General features: G+C 40.3%; 1 protein-coding gene across 1 annotated transcript in view; it reads right to left on the bottom strand.

The window, feature by feature from the left end:
- Positions 1-18,381, bottom strand: part of BMP2K (BMP2 inducible kinase) — a 106,809-nt gene extending 88,428 nt beyond the window's left edge. Inside the window, exon 1 of the mRNA XM_045017443.1 lies at positions 17,776-18,381. Within this exon, the coding sequence (XP_044873378.1) occupies positions 17,776-17,935 (160 nt within the window). The 5' untranslated portion in view covers positions 17,936-18,381. The remainder of the gene's footprint in view (positions 1-17,775) is intronic.
- Between the last annotated feature and the right edge of the window lie 994 nt (positions 18,382-19,375).

The raw sequence follows: 19,375 nt of genomic DNA, 5'->3' as shown, positions 1-19,375 counted from the left end.
CACTGTATGCTACCAAAATGTTTCAGGGACATTTAGTGAGGCAAATCAGCATTAGTATTTTGCTTCTTCCTTATGAATTACATAGAAGAAACTTCTGTACTTCTATTTTTGATTTGCTCACCCATGACCACCAGCAGCATATCAACATAAGCTTACGTGCACAGTACCCCAAGAAAGTGAGAAAAAATGATATCCAAGTAACTTTGCAATGGTGCTTACAATTGACACAGCCATGAATTTTTATAATGTCCCACAATTGTATAGTTCAAGAATTTAAATATCAAGCTTCATCAGGATTTTTCCACATGACATCAAGAATTACCCTGAACAGGAGAAAGTTCAGTCATTTTATATTGATTTTAATTTTAAAGATACAAGAATTGCAAACCTTTAAAAAGACTATCTTGTTAATTCAGCATCTACATTCCAAAGAAAAGATATTAAAAAACTGAATTTTGCATCCAAAATAAAAGGCTTTTTCCTTTCCTCAATTAGGATAAATTAAGTGGCCTTTAAGAGACATAATCCAAATGTTTTTATAAACTGTCCCAAACAATTCATTTCTGAAGCAGAATGACTAAAAGTATGAATACTGTAACGAAAAAAGTTTGGACTGAGGTCTATCAACCATAACTATAGCACTGCTTTCACTAGCTGCCTTTTTTCTATTCATTAAAAGAAAGATCCAAATTTCTCTACCATTACAAATAATTCATGGACTCCATTGTTTAAGGCACTAAAATACTTTGATTCATTTAACAAGGAAGTGTGGTAATGAAGTACCATAATTAGTAATGCAAGATTAACAGATTGCTTTCACTGCCAGTAATATCCTAGCTGACTATGCAGATTCAAATAACCCATTTTTACCTATACATTTTGGATTCATATTATACAAGAGAGACTTGTCACTACAAGAATAAAACAGTCTTAGAAACGAGTTAAGATAAAAATCAATCAAGTTTATGCTTGGTCATGAATCACAATCCCTTTGGTTTCAACTTTTTTTTTTTTATAATAAAGAGTCAGCTTTTACAGCTCTTTATGACTGGGTGCTATGAAACTGAACTCATAAGCAGGTATCAAGGTTTACTTGTAATTAAACAGAATATCAATTATGCATTTGGGGGCTAGAGGTACTGTAGTGTTATGCAACGTAGATCTGCAGCCATCTTCTCACTAGGGTGACCAGACAGCAAATGGGAAAAAAATCGGGACAGGGTGGGGGTTAATAGGAGAAAAAGACCAAAAAGACCCAAAAATCGGGACTGTCTTTATAAAGTCAGGACATCTGGTCACTCTACCTCTCACAAAGGGGAAATATTGATTGAAAACAGGGCTTAATCTTGAATTTTAGAGACATTAATCTGGCCTGCCCCCAATCTGGTTAGAGATGGAGTAGTCATTTCAGTATTATATGGACACCCTGGAGAAAGCAACCTTTCAAATCTAGACCAACATATTGTACAAAACTGCCTTAAACATTTTGCTCCTGACATGTCTGTTGCACTAACACAAATTCTCTTAAAATGCTGGAACCTAAATCCCTGCATTAAATCTTCCCAAAATGGGGACACCAGACTATATCTCCAAATTATGCAAAAGACAGACTTGATGTGAGTTTACCTTTAGGATGAGTAGTCTGACACCTCTCTATTTTATACATCTCATCCTTTACCACACCAATGCACTTCAATCTGCAGTGTTTCCTTTGTATTCCAACATGTTGATTTAAAGATGCATTCAAATACAATGTTACAGTGCCTTCTTTCCTCTTGAGGAAATTCAATGCAGAAAACGAATGTTGAACTTAACGTTATATTCATACACAACGAGAAAATTTAAAGTTATGGTTACTGGTCACATACAAAAATTCTGAAATGTATACTTGCAATATACAAAAAGAAACTTCTCAATTAATTAGGAGCCCGGTGGCATCTTAAAGACTAATGGATTTATTTGGGCATAAGCTTTTGTGGGTAAAAAACCTCACTTCTCAATTAATTAGCTATAAAAAGGACTCACTCAAACACGACTTCCTATAACTGAATTTCTTAACCGACAAACAAAAAGGTCACGTGTACAGGACAGGAAAAATTCATGTTTCAGTTTAATCTCATTTATACTAACTGTTGGTGTTACTTGTGATGCCATTAGATAAACTCAAACATGATTAAACTAGCTAAAAGGGAAAGCTAGAAGTGCCTCCACTAATTTCCAATGAGAGGTCTTCAAATAAAAATCCATCATTGCTTACCAATGTCATAACTACATACTATGAACTGGATGACAAAAGGAAGTTTGCACAAGCCATCTGTAATTCAAAAGCTTCTCATAACAGTCTACCTCGGTATTTTTAGGTAAAACGTACAGCAATTTTGTAGTAACCCAATTTCCAAAGATATGACACAATGAAAGTGTAAGGAAATTATGCAAGACTTATCAGGCGATTTCAGGAACTTATGTTTTCAAAATGAGAGTAACTGATCCTTCTCTCGGCCTCTTATTCACAGAAACTATCTTAACAGCTTTTTCATTTCCTTTATATTTTAAAAATACTATGCTATTATTAATTGGTTTGAAGGATGAATTTTTCTCTCTATATGCAATTAAGCGCATCTTTTAGTCAACAGATAAAGTAGTGCAAGCTCACCCCTCACATGCCCACCACTCAGTTAATTGCAACCACCACCAACTACTAATTGCATCATTTAATAGTGCTGTGTTTTTAGAATATCTAACTGGCCTAAGCTAGTTCTGCTGTAAAAAAAACAAAGAGCTCTTAAGTTCAAGAAACTCAGTTTCGGATGCCAGCAAACATTTGATAGTTACAGAACTGTTTAAAAACAAATAAGGTTTTTCTCCAAAGATACAAACATTAATCATTGACATGTGCCATTCTAAGGAATATACTTCTAGTTCTGCCTTGTGAATTTCTATTTGCTGTTTTATTAACCAGAGTGATGTCTTTTCTATTAAAGATAAAATCTTTTTACCAAGAACCAGTTATCTAAAGGATTATGTTAAAAATGTAATCTAGTCCAGAAGTCAGTGATGGAAACAGGAATTTAATCGGATTTCAACTAGTCTGATGTCAAGTCTCATACGTATTCAGAGCTCAAACCTTGGAACGTATCTAACTATAACACAACCATAGTGCAGAGAAGCAGTAGCATACTGGATCACCTTGAGGCTTTGGCCACCTATACTGTCTCCCTTCTTTTAAGAGCCTTGCTTTTAGGACTGTTCTCTTCTCAAAGTGTTTGCTGCAAAACCTGGTAGGCTGCTGTGACACATTGCAATCCCATGTGATATCGCTGGGGGCCCATATTTTATTAAATGTATGCATCACTGCAGGCCAAGGACTGTATGCAACTCCAGGGGGTAGGGTTTCCACAATTCCTCCAGGAACCAAAAACAGTGGGGACATTAAGGTAAATCACTTAGGTTGTAAACACCGCTAAGCAGGTACCACCCACTGGGGAAGCCTGCATATAGTGGTTCAAACTGGGTTTTCTGGAGACCAACAGACAAAGAAAGGCCTTCCAGCATAAGAAGGCTGTGCTTAAACTGACTCAGAACAGGTCTACATTTAAAAATCTGCACTGGTGCAACTCAGCAGCTGTAGCACTTTGATTTTTCACACCCCTGAGTGACATAGTGTAGACCTGGCCTTTCTGATCTAGCAAACAGACAAGATCTTCTGTCCAAGGAGACCCTCAAGTCCTATGGGAGGGTTGATAAGTCTTTCAGTGGATGACTCTGGGTATAGTTAATGTGCATTTAAATCTGTTCCCTTTGCAATGCTTTTTGCTTGATTACAAAGAACCATGTAGTAACTTGTAACTGGTGGCAATGTACTATTCATAGCCCTCAGAGAAAGCAAAGCATAGGCCTGGTAACTTTTCCAAACTGGCTTGCTGGGACTTTCACAGTGTAAAGCAGGGAGCTGTGAGGCCTTAAAACCCCCATTCACGAGATAGAGAGATACTAGATGAGTTACTTCAGTACTGCTTGGAGGAACTGCATATCTAAAGTCAAGTGAGACAGAGCATGGTACAGAAGAGATGGAAGGCAGCTCTGGAGGCCACTGGTGAGACCCAAAGGGAATCTAATACATCTATGTTGATGTGAACTAGATACCTTTCAGTCTGCGCCAGAATCATCCACACAGGGCAGTTAGAGCACAACATTTTGGTGCATCTGCAATTCACAATCCCATCACCTGCACTGTGACAGTGCAGACATAGCCTTAGATTCTCTCCTCTCTGTGGGCTATCATCATGTCAAGCATCACGAACACACTAGGAGGGGTAGCCATATCAAAGAAGCAAAGGAAATGTGCTGATAGTACTGTTATCCCAAGGTAAAATACAGGTTTCCTCCATGGGATCAATAAATAAGGATTTACAGGAAGTAGCCTTCAGAGCAATAGAAAGTAGGGAAAGACTCTAAATTTATGGCTGCTGAAGCGTATGTATGTGAGTGTCCCTATATTGGATTTGAACTTTTCTGGGAACTTACAGAATACACCAAATCAGACACTGCTGTTCCAGATTTTTTTTTGTAACCAGGAATAGAACAGAAGAGAGGCTCTGACTATCACCCTTATTCACAGGAGATAATGGATAGCTTCAGGCCTATCGTGATTCTTTTCTAGGTTGAATTATGACAGGATGAGTCTACATCTTGGGATCTTTTCTAACGAATATCCCCTTAAGGGAAGTCTCCCAAAGCTCACTCATCCATATGGAAACTGAACAATACTCTGCAAACTGGAGGAAAAAGTCAGATCACAGGGATTTCAGTCCAGATTAGGATGACACAGAGTCCGGCAGACTTCTTGAAAGACAGGTCTATTTTCCCCTCAAGCAGCTATTCTCTCCCAGTGGGTTTTCCTGATTGAACCCCAAGGGGACTGTCTGGACTGGTATACGGCTTGTATTTTTTCCCATATTGTCTGGCAAGGGCAATTGACTTTCTATCATCTTGTATCCCTGCTCCCTAATAACTTACCACCTGCCATCGTGACCGGGAAACAAAGAGTCCAGCTATAGCAAAATGGCATATTCTGTGGCATCTTGGAAATGGACCACTTTCCACAGGCATAGAAAAGAGAAGCCCACAGGGCCCTGACTGAAATAAATGGGGCAAGTTTATATTTCTCAGAGCTACTATTTCAGACTGAATGCAGAATAAAGCAGATATCACTGCATCTATTTATCTCTGAAATTATAAGGGCTATCCATAATTTTTTTGTAAATGAATCTCTGAAAAATTTGACTTTCCTTTGGATCGTTCAGGTGCAAGGAACAAAACTGAGCACAGTCCCAATCCCATGTGTGAGTGCTGTTACACCTGAAGCAATTGAGGGAGGCATGTATAGACTGAAACTTGCTTACAACAGCAAAATGGTTAGGATCCACCATGTATAGGACAGGGGTGAAAGCAAAGAAGTTGCTGTCTCGCACTATTTAAGCACTGGTGGATAAAAATACCTAAATCTGGAAGTTCTGCAAAACTAAAATACCCTGAAAAGAATAATGAATTTTAGGATCCTGACTAAGTCAAGGTATTGGCAGAATCAGCCATACATGGGATAAACAACATTTTAGAAAACAGATTTAACTCACCTGCTATTGAAACTGTTTGTATTTTAGAAGCATTTTATTGTATATTACATAGTTTTCAAATTTCAGCAGGGTTATGGGTCATTTGTAATTAATTTTATTTCTAAATTCCCTGCTGTGGAGTTTGAAGCTTTTTAACAAAGCTTATCAAACACACCATGCCCAATAGGTAAATCTCAGCTGGAGATGACCTCACTTGTTAATTCAGCTACTGGTTAAGTCCTCACTTGATTGGAAAGTCTTTGTGTAACCAGAAAATCAGCTCCCATGGAAATGTGATTTGTAGAACAAGGCAGATTAAAAAAAAAAATCAGATTTTAATTTAAATATTTTATTTAAATCAGATGTATTTTAAATAAGTTTATTTTTAAAAAGAAAAAGTATTTTAATTTAAATTTGGAATTGTGACAACCTATGTTAGGGATTAAACTAACAGTAATCTATTAAAATCATTTAAATAAAAAAATATTCAAGCAGGACATGCTGGATGCAAAAGTTTTAAAGTAAATCAAACCAATGAATGGTAGAAATTTGGAGCCAGAGTTTGCTGAAGTGCTAAACCAGCTTTTGACAGCAACAACTTCTTCTGCAGGTGAAGAAAGACTATTTTCTTCATTTAAATTTATTCAAAGTTAAATTGGAAGTTGGAAAAGCAGAAAAGCTTGTTTTCCCTTTTCCAGTCTATAAATATAAACAAGATCCGAGAGGATGAGATCTACCTGTTCTAAAGTCTTCCTTTTGTTTAATAAAACAGTTTTAATTGCAAAACATATTTTATCAAAACTTACATAAAAAGAAAGATCCAGCACATTTATGGTAGTTTTACTTAATAAAAATAATATTTTAAAAGGCAGCTTGTGTGAATTTTAGCCAAATTCCACTTTCAATCCAAATGCAGCTCAATACAAAACATAAGTAAAAAATTAGTCTAGTAAAGAAGAAATGAATCATTCACAATTTTCCAACATAAGTAAACATTAATCCAAATAAAGCTACGTTTTTTTACAGCTAAAAAGTATGCAGATATAGCTTATCCTCCTGGTTAGCAAAAAGTAACACACTAAATTTGGTAAGTCTATATTTAGCTGCAAACCAACATGTTTTAATGATTACCAATAAAAATTACAAATGCAAAATAAGATTAAATTGATTATTTAAATCAAGGTTTCCTGCTTGCCAATTTAAATTATTAAAATCATTTTAAATCAATCCACTCTACTATAGAATTGACCATTTTATCCACTACCAGTGTGCGTCTTCTGATAACACAAATCCAACAATCCAGCGTAAACATTAAATTAGTCCTTGCTATCAATCTTTCCAGAAATAGCACAACTAACTTGTGACACCACAGTGTACTCACATCTGCAGTACATGCCTGTGTTTCCCAGGACAAACTCTCAAACTAGATTGCATAAGGTATCCAGCTGAAGTCTCAGGAGTGGTGTCAGCCTAGTAATACCTGTTTCCCCATACATCATGATACAAGGCCACTGACAGTGTCCTGTGGAATGCAGGCTTCTGAGTATCAGGTAGATTTGGAAGGATCACAGTGGCTCAACCTTTTGTTGAATACCTCCAATAGGAACGTCAAGTCCATAAAACAGATTTCACCACATTACTTTTTTTTCCAGATAGGTTGACAGACTCTAGCGACAAACTGTCTTGCTGAAGGTATCAGAATCTCAAACAGTCATGATTTTTAGTCCCAAAGAAAATTAATCCAGATGGATCTGGAGAGAGAGACCTTGGTCATAGGACATCTCTGAATTTACAGGAAAAATTGGTTTGGCCAATTTTTGTGCACCCAGTATTATGGGAGTGAAAAAAAGAGTTATAGACTGGCCAATCTGCAGACTGAAGAAATTACATAAAACAAATCATGTAAAAGGAATCTTAAGGTTGCAAAGTTAAGCACTCAAAAGACAGGAAGTTAAAGAATTAAAGTATCATGTACAACCTTCACTTAGCCTCACTACACATATACATTCCGATATTGTCTTCAAGTTCTTATTCTATATCAGCACAGTAACTAAGGGCTTGTACTCACTACCACTTATGTCAGTATAATTTACTATGCTCAGAGGCGTGAATAAGCCACCACCCACCAAGTGACATAAGTTACATTGACCTAAGCGCCAGTGTGGACAGTGCAACAACATGACTATCACTGCTCGCTCCCAAGCAGCTGCACAGTGTAACTTTTAGATAACCTTTTCACCTAATCTCTTCCATTCCAAAGGTGATTGGTCAGTTTCACCACTGATCCCTGATCTTGTAATCACCACACTGCTGCTCCTAAAAGTTATGTGGGGTGATTGAGACCAAGGGCAGAGGTGGACCAAAACCAGCATGGCAAAATCTCAGACACTTAACCAAGAGATGAACAGGGGACAGTACTGAACCATCACAAAAACACAGAAGGGGATAGAACGCCCATCTTCTCTCTCCACCCTGTGCACTTGCTGACAAGGGAGAATGGAGACAAAATCTTACCCATATACAGACCAGTAACTAAAAGTTTATTTACCCTCAGCATAAGGCCGAGATGAAAGATAGGGTGAACCTTCCCTTTCCAGAAACCCAGAGAAGGACTGGAGTGTATATACCATATATCAGAGAACTGCCCCTGAAAGCCACTTGGAACTGAATCCTATCACCAGTCATTTAACCTCTAGATATTAGCTATATACAAGTATTTCAGGAAATGTTAATAGCCTTTTCAAGCAACTACTAAATTAAGCTGTATTGACATATTGTATACATACAGAGATACAACTGATGCAGAGGAAAAAAACCCTGAAGATCCATAATAGACTTACAGAGGCTCCAGCAATAATTCCTAGTGTGCCATCTGAAACAAACTCACAATATTTCTCTAGTAGACTGAGGCACACAAGTGTCCAAATTGTCAGGGGTTTTTTTACACTCTGAATTATAAGACTATAATGGCCAGTATGTGCCACCAAGCAACAAATACAAAAGTGACAGTCTAAAGTCCGTAAAACTTATTAGAGATAAAGATCTAAGTAAAGGATTTAAAGAAAGCTAATTAAAGTTTTAACAATGAGGGAAAGATTGAAAAAAGGTTAAAATAAATTAAGAAAAATTATAAACAACAGTTAGGAGCTCAGATACAATACTTAAAACACTGCCCCTCTCTCTCTCTCTGCCGGAATGACCAAGTAACTCTTAAAAAATAATAATTAGGATACACTTCCCAATTTGACTTTTTGGGTCTGGATGCTTCTCTCCCTGCAAGTAAGTCTCCATAACTTAATTTTAGACAAGCTGGTCTTCTAGGTTATACTCACCAAACTAGGCAAGAGGAAGGATAGTCTTGTGGTTAAGGCACTGATTCAGACTTAGGAGAATTACATTCAGTCCCTTGTGCCCTTGGCCAAGTGCCTGTTTCAGTTCCTTATCCATAAAATGGTCATACGGTAGAACCTCAGTTATGAACACAAGAGTTACAAACTGACTAGTCAACCACACATTTCATTTGGAACCAGAAGTTCACAATCAGGCAATATGAGAGAGACAAAAAAAGAAGCAAAATACTGTACAGTACTGTGTTAAATGTAAACTACTAAAAAAAATAAAGAGAAAGCAGCATATTTCTTCTGCATAGTAATGTTTCAAAGCTGTATTAAGTCAATGTTCAGCTGTAAACTTTTGAAACAACCATAAAATTTTGTTCAGAGTTGCGAACATTTCATAGTTATGAGCAACCTCCATTCCATACATGTTCATAACTCTGAGGTTCTCCTGTACTACTACTTCCTTACTTCATAGGGTGTTGTAAGGATAAACTGATCAATGCCTAGGAGGAGCTAGATGTGATAAGGGCCACTTAAGTACCTAGACAAACACTTCACATGAAATCACCACAACGGATTAGAAAGGAATTAGTCTGAGAAGTTGACTTTTCTTCACTGTTGAATATATATAGTGTTGTCATATCAAATACTGAGATTCATTCATTCAACTACAAAAATTAAGGTTTGCCTACCCAGAGACTTGGTGCGTGACAAGCCGGGGTGGGAATGTACAGTGCACTAGCTGACTGAACATTAACTGCATATGTTCCAGCAGCATATCAAAGTGCACTAAATAACTTTTAATGCACAGTAGCAGGGTGCACAAAACAAGTTAGTGTGTCGCAAGCTAGTAAGCTGCAGAATCACACACCAGCTTGGTGCACACTAACTACAAGCCATGTCAGTTAAAGTTACTGTTACTCAATAATAAACAAAGGATATGAAGGGTAAGTTTGTTAAACAACAAGATACACATCCAAATAAGTCTTCTAACATTGATCTTAATTTGTTTGTGTTTCTATGATGTACTACAAACAAAAATATTTTTAAGATACTTCTTATTTCATCAAAACTATGTTTTCTCTTTCTTTTCAATTTATCCTCATCTTCTCATCCACTCCCATCTGATTGTCCACCTGTTGCTTAATGACAATTAGGGTAAAACTTTCAAAAAGCACCTAAGTGCGCCAGTCCCTTTTGAAAATGTTACCCCTACACTAAGTTCTCTGCAAAAAGAACAGTCTTCTTTGTTACTCATCTATACATTGCCTAGCACAATGGAACCCTCATCTTTGACTAGAGTTCCTAGGCGCAACTATAATATAAATTAATAGTAATGTCAAAATGTATTAATGTCAATATCTTCAAAGCAACATTTATGAGCAGATGTACAACAAAAAGTGTTTGCAAATAGAATCTCTCAAGATTTGGCTGTGGGAAAAATTATGAAAAATTTACATCAAACTAAGCATAAAACGTCTCCCAAAGAAAAACTGTTAGTTAACAACAGTGATTCTTGACAACTATCTTACAAAAAAGCTTTCAGATTCACTAAACTACCATGTATGTGGTTTTCTCCTTCTGCTAATTTAAACCAATATCCAACTACAATTAGGCATACACAGAAAATATATTTAGTTTCTCTTTTAAATCAAATTGAGTAGACAATAAAGTGGGAAATGTGAAAATAAATTGTAATACATACTAAAATGTGGAAATAATTGTCTAGGGAATTATTGAGTACTAATAATACGACAAGAGAAGAACTATACTAAAAATCAGGGATTCCTGAATTTTTATCCTTGATCTGATGCAGACACCCCTCTTCAGCCTAGGGAATTCCCCCACCCCCCACCATCTTCTGTTCCTCAGTTTCCCCATCTATATAATAGAGATGAACCTAGCAGCCCTGTGAAGTAGATGGGTAATATGATGTGATTTTAACATAGAAGATCTGAACACTTTTGTTTTTAATTTGGGATAAATCAAAATCAGTTAAAATTATACTGAGTTAGGAAACAAAATACACTAATTACTGATTTTATTATTCCACCCAAATTAAACACTTTTGCAGTGAAATAAAATGCTAAGGAGGGAGCCGTAACATTTTTTTCTTACTTTGTACCTAGTACCACTATACTGAGTTAAAATAAAGCCTTCCTCTACTCAATACACTCTCAGTTACGCATCATTAACATATAGGAAAGACAAATCAAGAATTACACACATCTACCCATAGGCACTTCCTGTTTTTAAAGAACATTTATTTGAACACAGCTGCATCCTGTAGAAAGCAAAACATTAATCTCACTTCATATTGCTATTACTAGAGCTAGTGTATCAGAAGTGTTGATGAAGTTAAAACCCTAGAATACCTTTTAGCACTCAACAGCCTATTTTCCTGCCTTACATAACTCCAAGATCACAAGTTCCTTTAACCCTTCACCTCCGCCCCGCACACTTCTGACAGAAAACTCTCACTGAATTTCATATGCAAACTTAGTTTGTATATGTGGAGTGGCGCTGGGTACAAAGGAGAGAAGGGGAATGCATGAAAAGACATTTAGGTTGTATAGTTTCCTCAGTCCTCCATTTGGAATATTTTACTTATTCCAAAGCTGTAACTTTAAATGTTTGATATGGTTATTTTTATTTGACATTCTTTCACAGTCACAATAACTTTTTATTCTATAAACGGACAAGATACAGAAAATTAAAATTTATATCATCATCACCCTTATCTCCTTCTCACCATTTATGCTGTTTGTTCAATTTTTTTTGAGGTAACTTAGCTTGGACAAAAGAGAAGTCAGTTCCATTTTTTAGCTCTCTTGTATACACAGCATAGTTGTGTTCAGGGGCAGCACCAGTTGTGAGTGGTGTATTTAACCTTTATCAACAAAGTAATTCATATTATGTTTTGTAAAGAAAACAAACCAGCATTTTGGAAAACTGACTGTCTCTCTAAACTTACAAGAGGTCTTGATTTTTCTGGATCACTTCTTCCTGAGCAAACAGAATAGTCCATAAGCATTTGAATATCTAAAGCTTTCTAGATTCCCAACAGAAAGGATTATTATTTTTAGTTGAAGATACAAGGAGCAGCATGGTACATGTGACCTAACTGCTGAACTACTGAAGAATGCAAGCTTAAATTTTGTTACACAGGCTAAGAGTTACTAAGGTATGTCTACACTACAGACTTAAGTCAATCTATGTTAGATCAACTTACAGCCCCCTCAGTAATTACCGATGTCCACACTACCCTCCTTCTGTTGGTGGTGCGTGTCCTCACCAGGAGCACTTCCACCGACTGAAGAGGACTGAGAGCCAGCTCTCAACTCCGTGCAGCTTCCCACTAGAAGTGGGAAGAGGGGGAGAAAAGAGGAGCCACCCAGGCTTCTTGCTTCCCTGAGTGGGGAGCCAGGCGGGCACAGCCAGATCAGAGCACCAGGAGCAGCCAGGCTCTAGTGGCCCAGCTTTCTTGTCAAATTTCAAGGCTCCAACATGGCAGCCAACAGCTGATGCAAGTAACACATTGTCTACAGAGATACTGCGTTGCCCTAATTACACCGACATAAGCCCTATGCGTCTCATGGAGGTGGAGTAATTATGTCGGTGTAGTACGGTACTTACATTGGCGGGACAAGGCTGTACTGCGTACACTGACATAAATAGGTCAACATAAGCTGCCTTACATTAATCTGTGTAGTGTAGACCAGGCCTTAGTTTCCATTCAATATAGTAACCTAATTAAGGTGTAAAAATGAGGTAGCAGATGTGAACACATCCTCTGCCTGTAGGACCAAGAATGGTCAATACTGAGATTTTGATTCGGATTGAAAGCTAGGGAATACAAACATTTATCTGAGCATATCTAAGGTAGTGCTCCATGATGTTGGAGGCTGGAAAACGGGCTGTTGACTAGAGGAAACATTTAACATTGTTGTGTGTGTAAAACTTCTCTTTCTTGAACACTATAACATTATACTACAGAGACTTGACCTTTTTGCTTGGACTCTCTTATACAACCACTTTAAAGTCCTTCTGGAAGAACTCAAAGGTATGTTTCATTCTTTAACACAGTAATTAAACTATTGACTTTGCACCATGCAGTAGAATAAGTTACCTGATGACTTTTTAACATTCATGAGAGAAATGATTATTTAAAGTTACCCATTTTGTACTATCTGGTCCTAGAGAATTGTTTTTTGAAATAGCAGACCTCCACTATGTGTGTGTGTGTGTGGGGGGGGGGGGGGGAACGCATTGGAAGGTCCATGCCAGGTTAATCAGTTCTGACAGCCATAGCCTCTTCAGCCAGGGTGGGGGTGGGAACAGTATCACTACCACTCTTAACTAGGCTTTAGGTTCTCAAACTGGGGGTAGGGACCCCTCAGGGGGGTCACGAGATTATTACATGGAGGGGTCGCAAGCCAGCCTCCACCCCAAACCCTGCTTTGCATTCAGCATTTATAATGGTGTTAAATATAAATTTAAAAAACCCTTTTTATATAAGGGAGGATCATTCTCAGAGGCTTGCTGTGTGAAAGGGTCGCCAGTACAAAAGTTTGAGAACCACTGCTTTATACGGACCTGGGGAGCAGCAGGAAAGATGGGAAAGCATAAATCAGAAAAATTGCCTAGCCCTATGAGAAGTCATTCATCACCTTATATCTTGGGTCCAGACATATGGAGAAGCCACAGAGAACTTTATTGGTTTCTTTGTATCTGGAAACAGCAAACAGCCCACCAGGTTGATTTACGAGTGAAGATATTTCTGGGTGAATATCCCACTCTGCCTAATCCAATATTTACCATGTATGTTTCAGAATTCCATCTCCACCAAATAGGCAGTGCGCACAGAAATAAGAAATTTTACTCCACCCAGGACAGAAATTTCTCTCTCTCTCTCGGGTAAGACTGATCATGTTCTTGCTACTTTATTTATGAAAACTATACCTGACACAAAGTGTCACAACCAGAACATCCCTGAGAAGAACAGTGCTTTCGGATCTCATGAACCGTGTTCCAGCAGATGGACGCTGTTCTCCCTTTCGGTACCCATCCCATTCCAAACAAACGTTGCAATGCTATGAAGTCTAGCCATTTAAGTCACTGAAAGACTGGCAATAGTTGCCTTGGCATTGTACCTCATTACAGTGAGGACATGTATATTACAGTGGCAAATCTAGTGAAGATTTGTTACTGTATGCTAGCAATTTATGTATTAGATAAACCTCTAAAATACCAATGTGCCACATCCAAGGCACCAATCTTCCACTCACATGGAGCCTAACTGAAGTCAAGCTACAGGATCAGGGCCTGCCTTTGTAATAGCCTTCAAACACTCAACCTGAAATATTAATTTTCAGGAGTTTGAAATGTTTAGCCAACACAGGCTTAGCCAACAACTAAGCCTATCAGCTCAGGTGAAAATATCTACACTGCCATTCCACACCATTTCAACTGGAAGAATAGACAGTTGTATATTCAAATTGCAATGAATTTTTAATTAAATTTCTATTTTATTAATTCCAGTTGCCCTAGACTAAAAGCTCTTTGAGGCATAGACTATATATCTTCCTGTGGGTTTATACAGGATGAAACACAATGGTGCCCCTAATCCTGACTAGAGTATTTAACAAAAATAGTAATGTTTGCTGAATAGTGTTTGACCAGCTGTAGACCTATTTGAATTAAAAAAATATTTGCCAAATAAATCTAACAGATACCAGATCTCCTAACAAAATGAGACTACAAACAGGGCTGGGGTCTAGTAGGTTGCTACTGTCAAATAAATAATGCTCAGCTAAGCCAGCCCCCACACCTCCAGCTGCTGCTAAAGGTGAAGGCATTGGGAGTCCCACTAGCATGCTATCCTGGACCCCCTTCTGGGGCTCCATCTTTCATAGCCCCCAGCTAGTACAGGTCTGACCAGTGGTGGTATCCTCCACCCCAAACCTCTTCTACCTACTGCTCCTCTCAGCCAGCCTTTTCTTCCTGCTCCCCCAAGTCTCATACTGCAGTCTCCATGGCTCCTGTTACAGACATCTACAACTTTAGCTCTCTCCAAATCTCTTTTTAATCCTCTCCATTGACAGCTCCAGTGCTTGACCACTTCCAATGCTCATCTCAAGAAGCACTGAATTTAAATTGGCCTCATTCTTATCAGTTTCATCAGCATGTAAATTACCATGAAAACTGACAAGAGTGTCTGAGATGGTATGCCATTCAGAAAGGCAAGATAACGCTGCACCATATTAGGAACATTTTCTTCTCACCTATAAGGACTAGAAACTTGCTTTTTACAGGAAAGAGGATAAACGGAACCCTAGAGTTTGCGGTAGTATATAACACGATAAAAGGTTCCTACAGGCTGCGCAAGTAGATTTTTTTTTAGCCCTGCTAATTTTTAATTCCAAATTTTCACTTTCATTTCTTTCATTTCTTTTGGCTTCAGTGGAAGGATTACAGATGCAGACGTCTTCAGAATGCCATTAACTATCAGTGCTGAGTACCAGTGTTGAACATTATCTACTAACTTGGACTGTAAGTTTGACTTGAATGCTTTCTAATGTACTGCAATCACAGAACAAAAGCAGATAGACACACGAGGATGAAGTTATAGACATTATATTTTATGGCTAATGCAAAGTTACTTGATAACACAGCAGCCAACAAAAGGGACAGGCTACACACGTACTACTTTTCTGCAACCCTTAGGCTGATGTAGTATCCTATCATCATCCATCTTAAATAAGAGTTTATATTTTTCTTAACTGACAATTTACAAGTGAGATTACCGGAGTCCTCTTAAGCATGCAAGCCTGAGCAAAGCACTACACAATTTCCCTGTTTTCTACCATGGGCCTATTTTAAGTCATCCCCCCAACTATTAGAAAAACATACCCCTACACAGTTCCAAGAAGACTGTATCCTGCAACAAGTCTTGCAGAGGCAGATCCCTGTACTGAGTCCCACTGACTTCAATAAAGCTCCATAAAAGGGTCCACCTGCATTGCTAGTTGTGGAATTGGTGACCTAAAACTAATGCATGAGTACTCAACTCATTTCTAAAATGCAAAAGCAAAACTACCCATCTTCTCAATATTGAACACTAATTCAATTTTAGCTAAAGGGATACTATCAACTTAAAAATCCTTTCACACAAGCATTTTTTAATCCATTACAATAGATAAAGATAGAAATTCCACTCTACTTTTTGCACTTCGCAGTACTTGATGTCTTGTCAGTATTCCTTTGTGTGAGTATTTAAAAAGGTTTCCATTCAAATATTAATAGGAAATTATATGCAAAAAATTTTGCAAAGAGCTAAAGAAAGATGCAGAAACAAACTATTCATTTCATATTTTTAAATCAAAAAGATCTCAAGATGACAGTGTCCCTTGCAGAGGGCACTAAAAGTCAGAGTAAGCAAGTTCTTCCTGCTTAGAATTCATATTTTTCAATAGACCATTCAAGGTTCTAAAGAGGATTCCCAGAATCCCACATACTTTTGAAAAAATGAAAACTCCACAACAACACTCCCATTGCAATCATATTTTTCAATATCATGAGCTAAACAGAATACTCAGATATACTATCAATATCTGCAATGCTTCAGCTGTTTACCAATTCTCTCACTTTGAAAAAAGGAAATCAATTTAGAGCCTATAAATGTTCTTTGTTTGGCATGATTTTATTCACTTTACTGTTTTCAAATTTTGCAAGAATACCACACAGCATAGGTGTATTGCAAATACAAAACTGGCCTTATGTCCAACCATCTGAGAAGGGAATTATACAGTATTCTTCATAGTGTAAAGTGTACATAAATATTTAACTAAGAGTAAGTACTATTCTCACAATAAGAACCCAAATCTGATACCAGTCAAGATTACCTATGTTATTTAGTTTACTAAAATGCATAGCATAAATGACAAAATATTGCCTATTCAGAGCTTTTGTTGTCTAACATAACTTCACTGCAATGTTAATTGCAGGCTTAACAATAAAAGCGGCATGCTAATAATGATGGAGTAATTAATCAAGTATTGTTTCAAGGGGAAAGACAGGAGTCCTACTGCATATAAGCTGCAAACAGCACACATTCATTGCTCATCCAAGTACAAGTCTGTTGAATTCCAGAAGTTAGGCCTTAATATCAGCTTCATTTAGAATTACTTTGCAAATAGGACGCAAATCTTACACAAGCCAATTCTCTGGCACTGGTTACTGTACACCACTATACACATTCTCTGAAACACCATTTGATTGGACACAATGACTATCAGACCCCACAACAGCATGCCACTCGCTAGGCGATTTCATACTGGTCTACTGGCGACAATATGCCAGGAAACTATGTAAACCCCATAATGAGGCCAATGCACCAGCCAATCGTTTAAAAAAAAAATCACTAACCGGCTTATAATGTGTAAGCAGCTATTTAGAGTCTGGGAACGGGAGCCAGTGCCGGGGGGAGGGAAAAGGGGCGATCCAAAGGTCTCCGCCTTCCAGCCCAGCGCGGGGGCGCAAAAGGAGATTTCCCTCCTTCCGTCCCCAACTTTTTGGCTCCCTACGGGAGCCCCCTTCATTGCCTCTGCAGGGCTCCTGCCTCCCGGCCCCGCTGCCCTCCCGCAGGGGCAGGGGCTGGCACTTGCGGCCCTGGGAACGGGAGCGCGACGGGGGCTGACCCCCCCCCCCCACCCGGGGCATCTCCACCGACAGGGCGGGGGCTTTGCCCGGGGGCTTTGCCCGGGGGCTTTGCCCGGGGGCTCTGCCCCCCCCCACCCCCACCGCCCGGGGCCTGCCCCCGTTACCTTCCGCCAGCAGATCCTCCAGGGTGACCTGGTAGCGCCCCACAGCGAGCACCCGGCCCGCGGCTCCCGCGCCGCCCGCGCCGCCGGAGCCAGCGCACGTCGTCCCGCCGCCGCCGCCGCCGCTGCCCTCGGCCTTGGGCATGCGGGAGAACTTCTTCATGGCGAGCGGCCGGCCCCGCGGCGGGCTGGGGATGGGGCCGGAGACGCGCAGGCGGGGCCCGTGGGGGGGGGCCGGGGGAGGCGCTGCTCGGGGAACCGCTCGCTCGCCCGCCGCTGCCAGGAGCCGGGGCTGCGAGCCTCACATTCCGCCCGCGGGGAGCTGCCCCCGCTGGGCTCCTCCTGCCGGGGGGTGGGAAGCGCCGGGCCCCGCTACGCCCCTTGGCTCCCGCCGCCGCAGGGCCAGGAGCGACCCCGCGCTGCGCTGCCCGGCGCGGACTTTGCGCCCCGCTCACACGCAGCAGCAGCAGCAGCAGCCGCGCGTCACCGCCGAGCCGAGCCGAGCCGAGCCCCCAGCGATCTGCAAGGGACCAGGCGCCTCGCCTCGCCTGGGCTGTGTGCGCTTAGCGGCGCATGCGCGCTCCTCCGGCTCGGCCCACTCCCCGCCCCGCGGCCGGAAGTGAGGTCACCAGGCCTGGCCAGCACGTGGGGGGAGGGAGAGGAGGAGGAGCTCGCACCGCCCTTGGGCAGCCTTGGCCGTTATTTAAAAGGTTGGGGGCCGTTCGAGAGAGACGGCCGTTTCGAACGCTGGAGGAGCCAGGGTTCGAGCCCCGGGGGAGGTTGCGCGCACGAGGCTGGCCCTGCAGATCAGCCCTGCCCCTAGGCAAAGGGGAGAGCTGCTTTTCCCCAGCCAATGCTTCATTTGTAATGAAAGGGGGGCTTGGCCTTTTTTTTTTTTTTTACATTCATAACTGATGCAGCAAGCCCAGAGGTGCCAGCCAGGCTATGAACTGCCAAGCCTAGAGGTGCCAGGGATCAGCCCTGGCACAAATTAAGCACAGTCCCCAGCCAAAGCTTAGGACAGGCCCTGCAAGCATAGTTATTCTTGGCGGCAACGGCCGTCTCCGCCTTTCAGTCCCCAGGGCCAATGAGAGAAGGGGGAAGGCGGTACAAATTACCAGGGCCCAGCAGTCTGGAAGGGGGCTTCATTAGCCGTGTTTAGCTGGTCCGCCCTTGCTGGGGGGCCAGAAGAAAAATTTTCACCAGGGCCCAAACCCACTCTCAGCAGCCCTGTCAATCCCAACTGCTGGAACATCCAAGCACCTATGAACAGGACATTGCAAGCCATCATTTTTTGGCTTCTGGGTGGAGCTGGTCAAAAATTGGCATTATTTTCCATATTTGTTTTCAGGAAAGGAAAAAAGGGTTGTGAAACTTTCAACCTGCAATGAAGGAGAGAAAAAACTTAGCCAAGATGAGGGGAAGCCCATCTACTATGGTGATAAAGGTGATTTAAGAGCCTGCATAGACTAGAAGAACTAGCTGACTCAGAAAAAAAGTGTCATTGCAGTTAGAGGTCTATAAAATCATCAGTGGTGTGAGCAAGAAAGTGTTACTGACCCTTTCGCACAATACAAAAACCTAGGGGTCACCGATTAAATTA

Source organism: Mauremys mutica, chromosome 5, assembly GCF_020497125.1.
Source record: "Mauremys mutica isolate MM-2020 ecotype Southern chromosome 5, ASM2049712v1, whole genome shotgun sequence".
In the NCBI taxonomy this organism is placed as follows: Eukaryota; Metazoa; Chordata; order Testudines; family Geoemydidae; genus Mauremys; species Mauremys mutica.
Note: the sequence above shows the minus strand (reverse complement) of the source record. Positions and strands in the feature narration are given on the sequence as shown.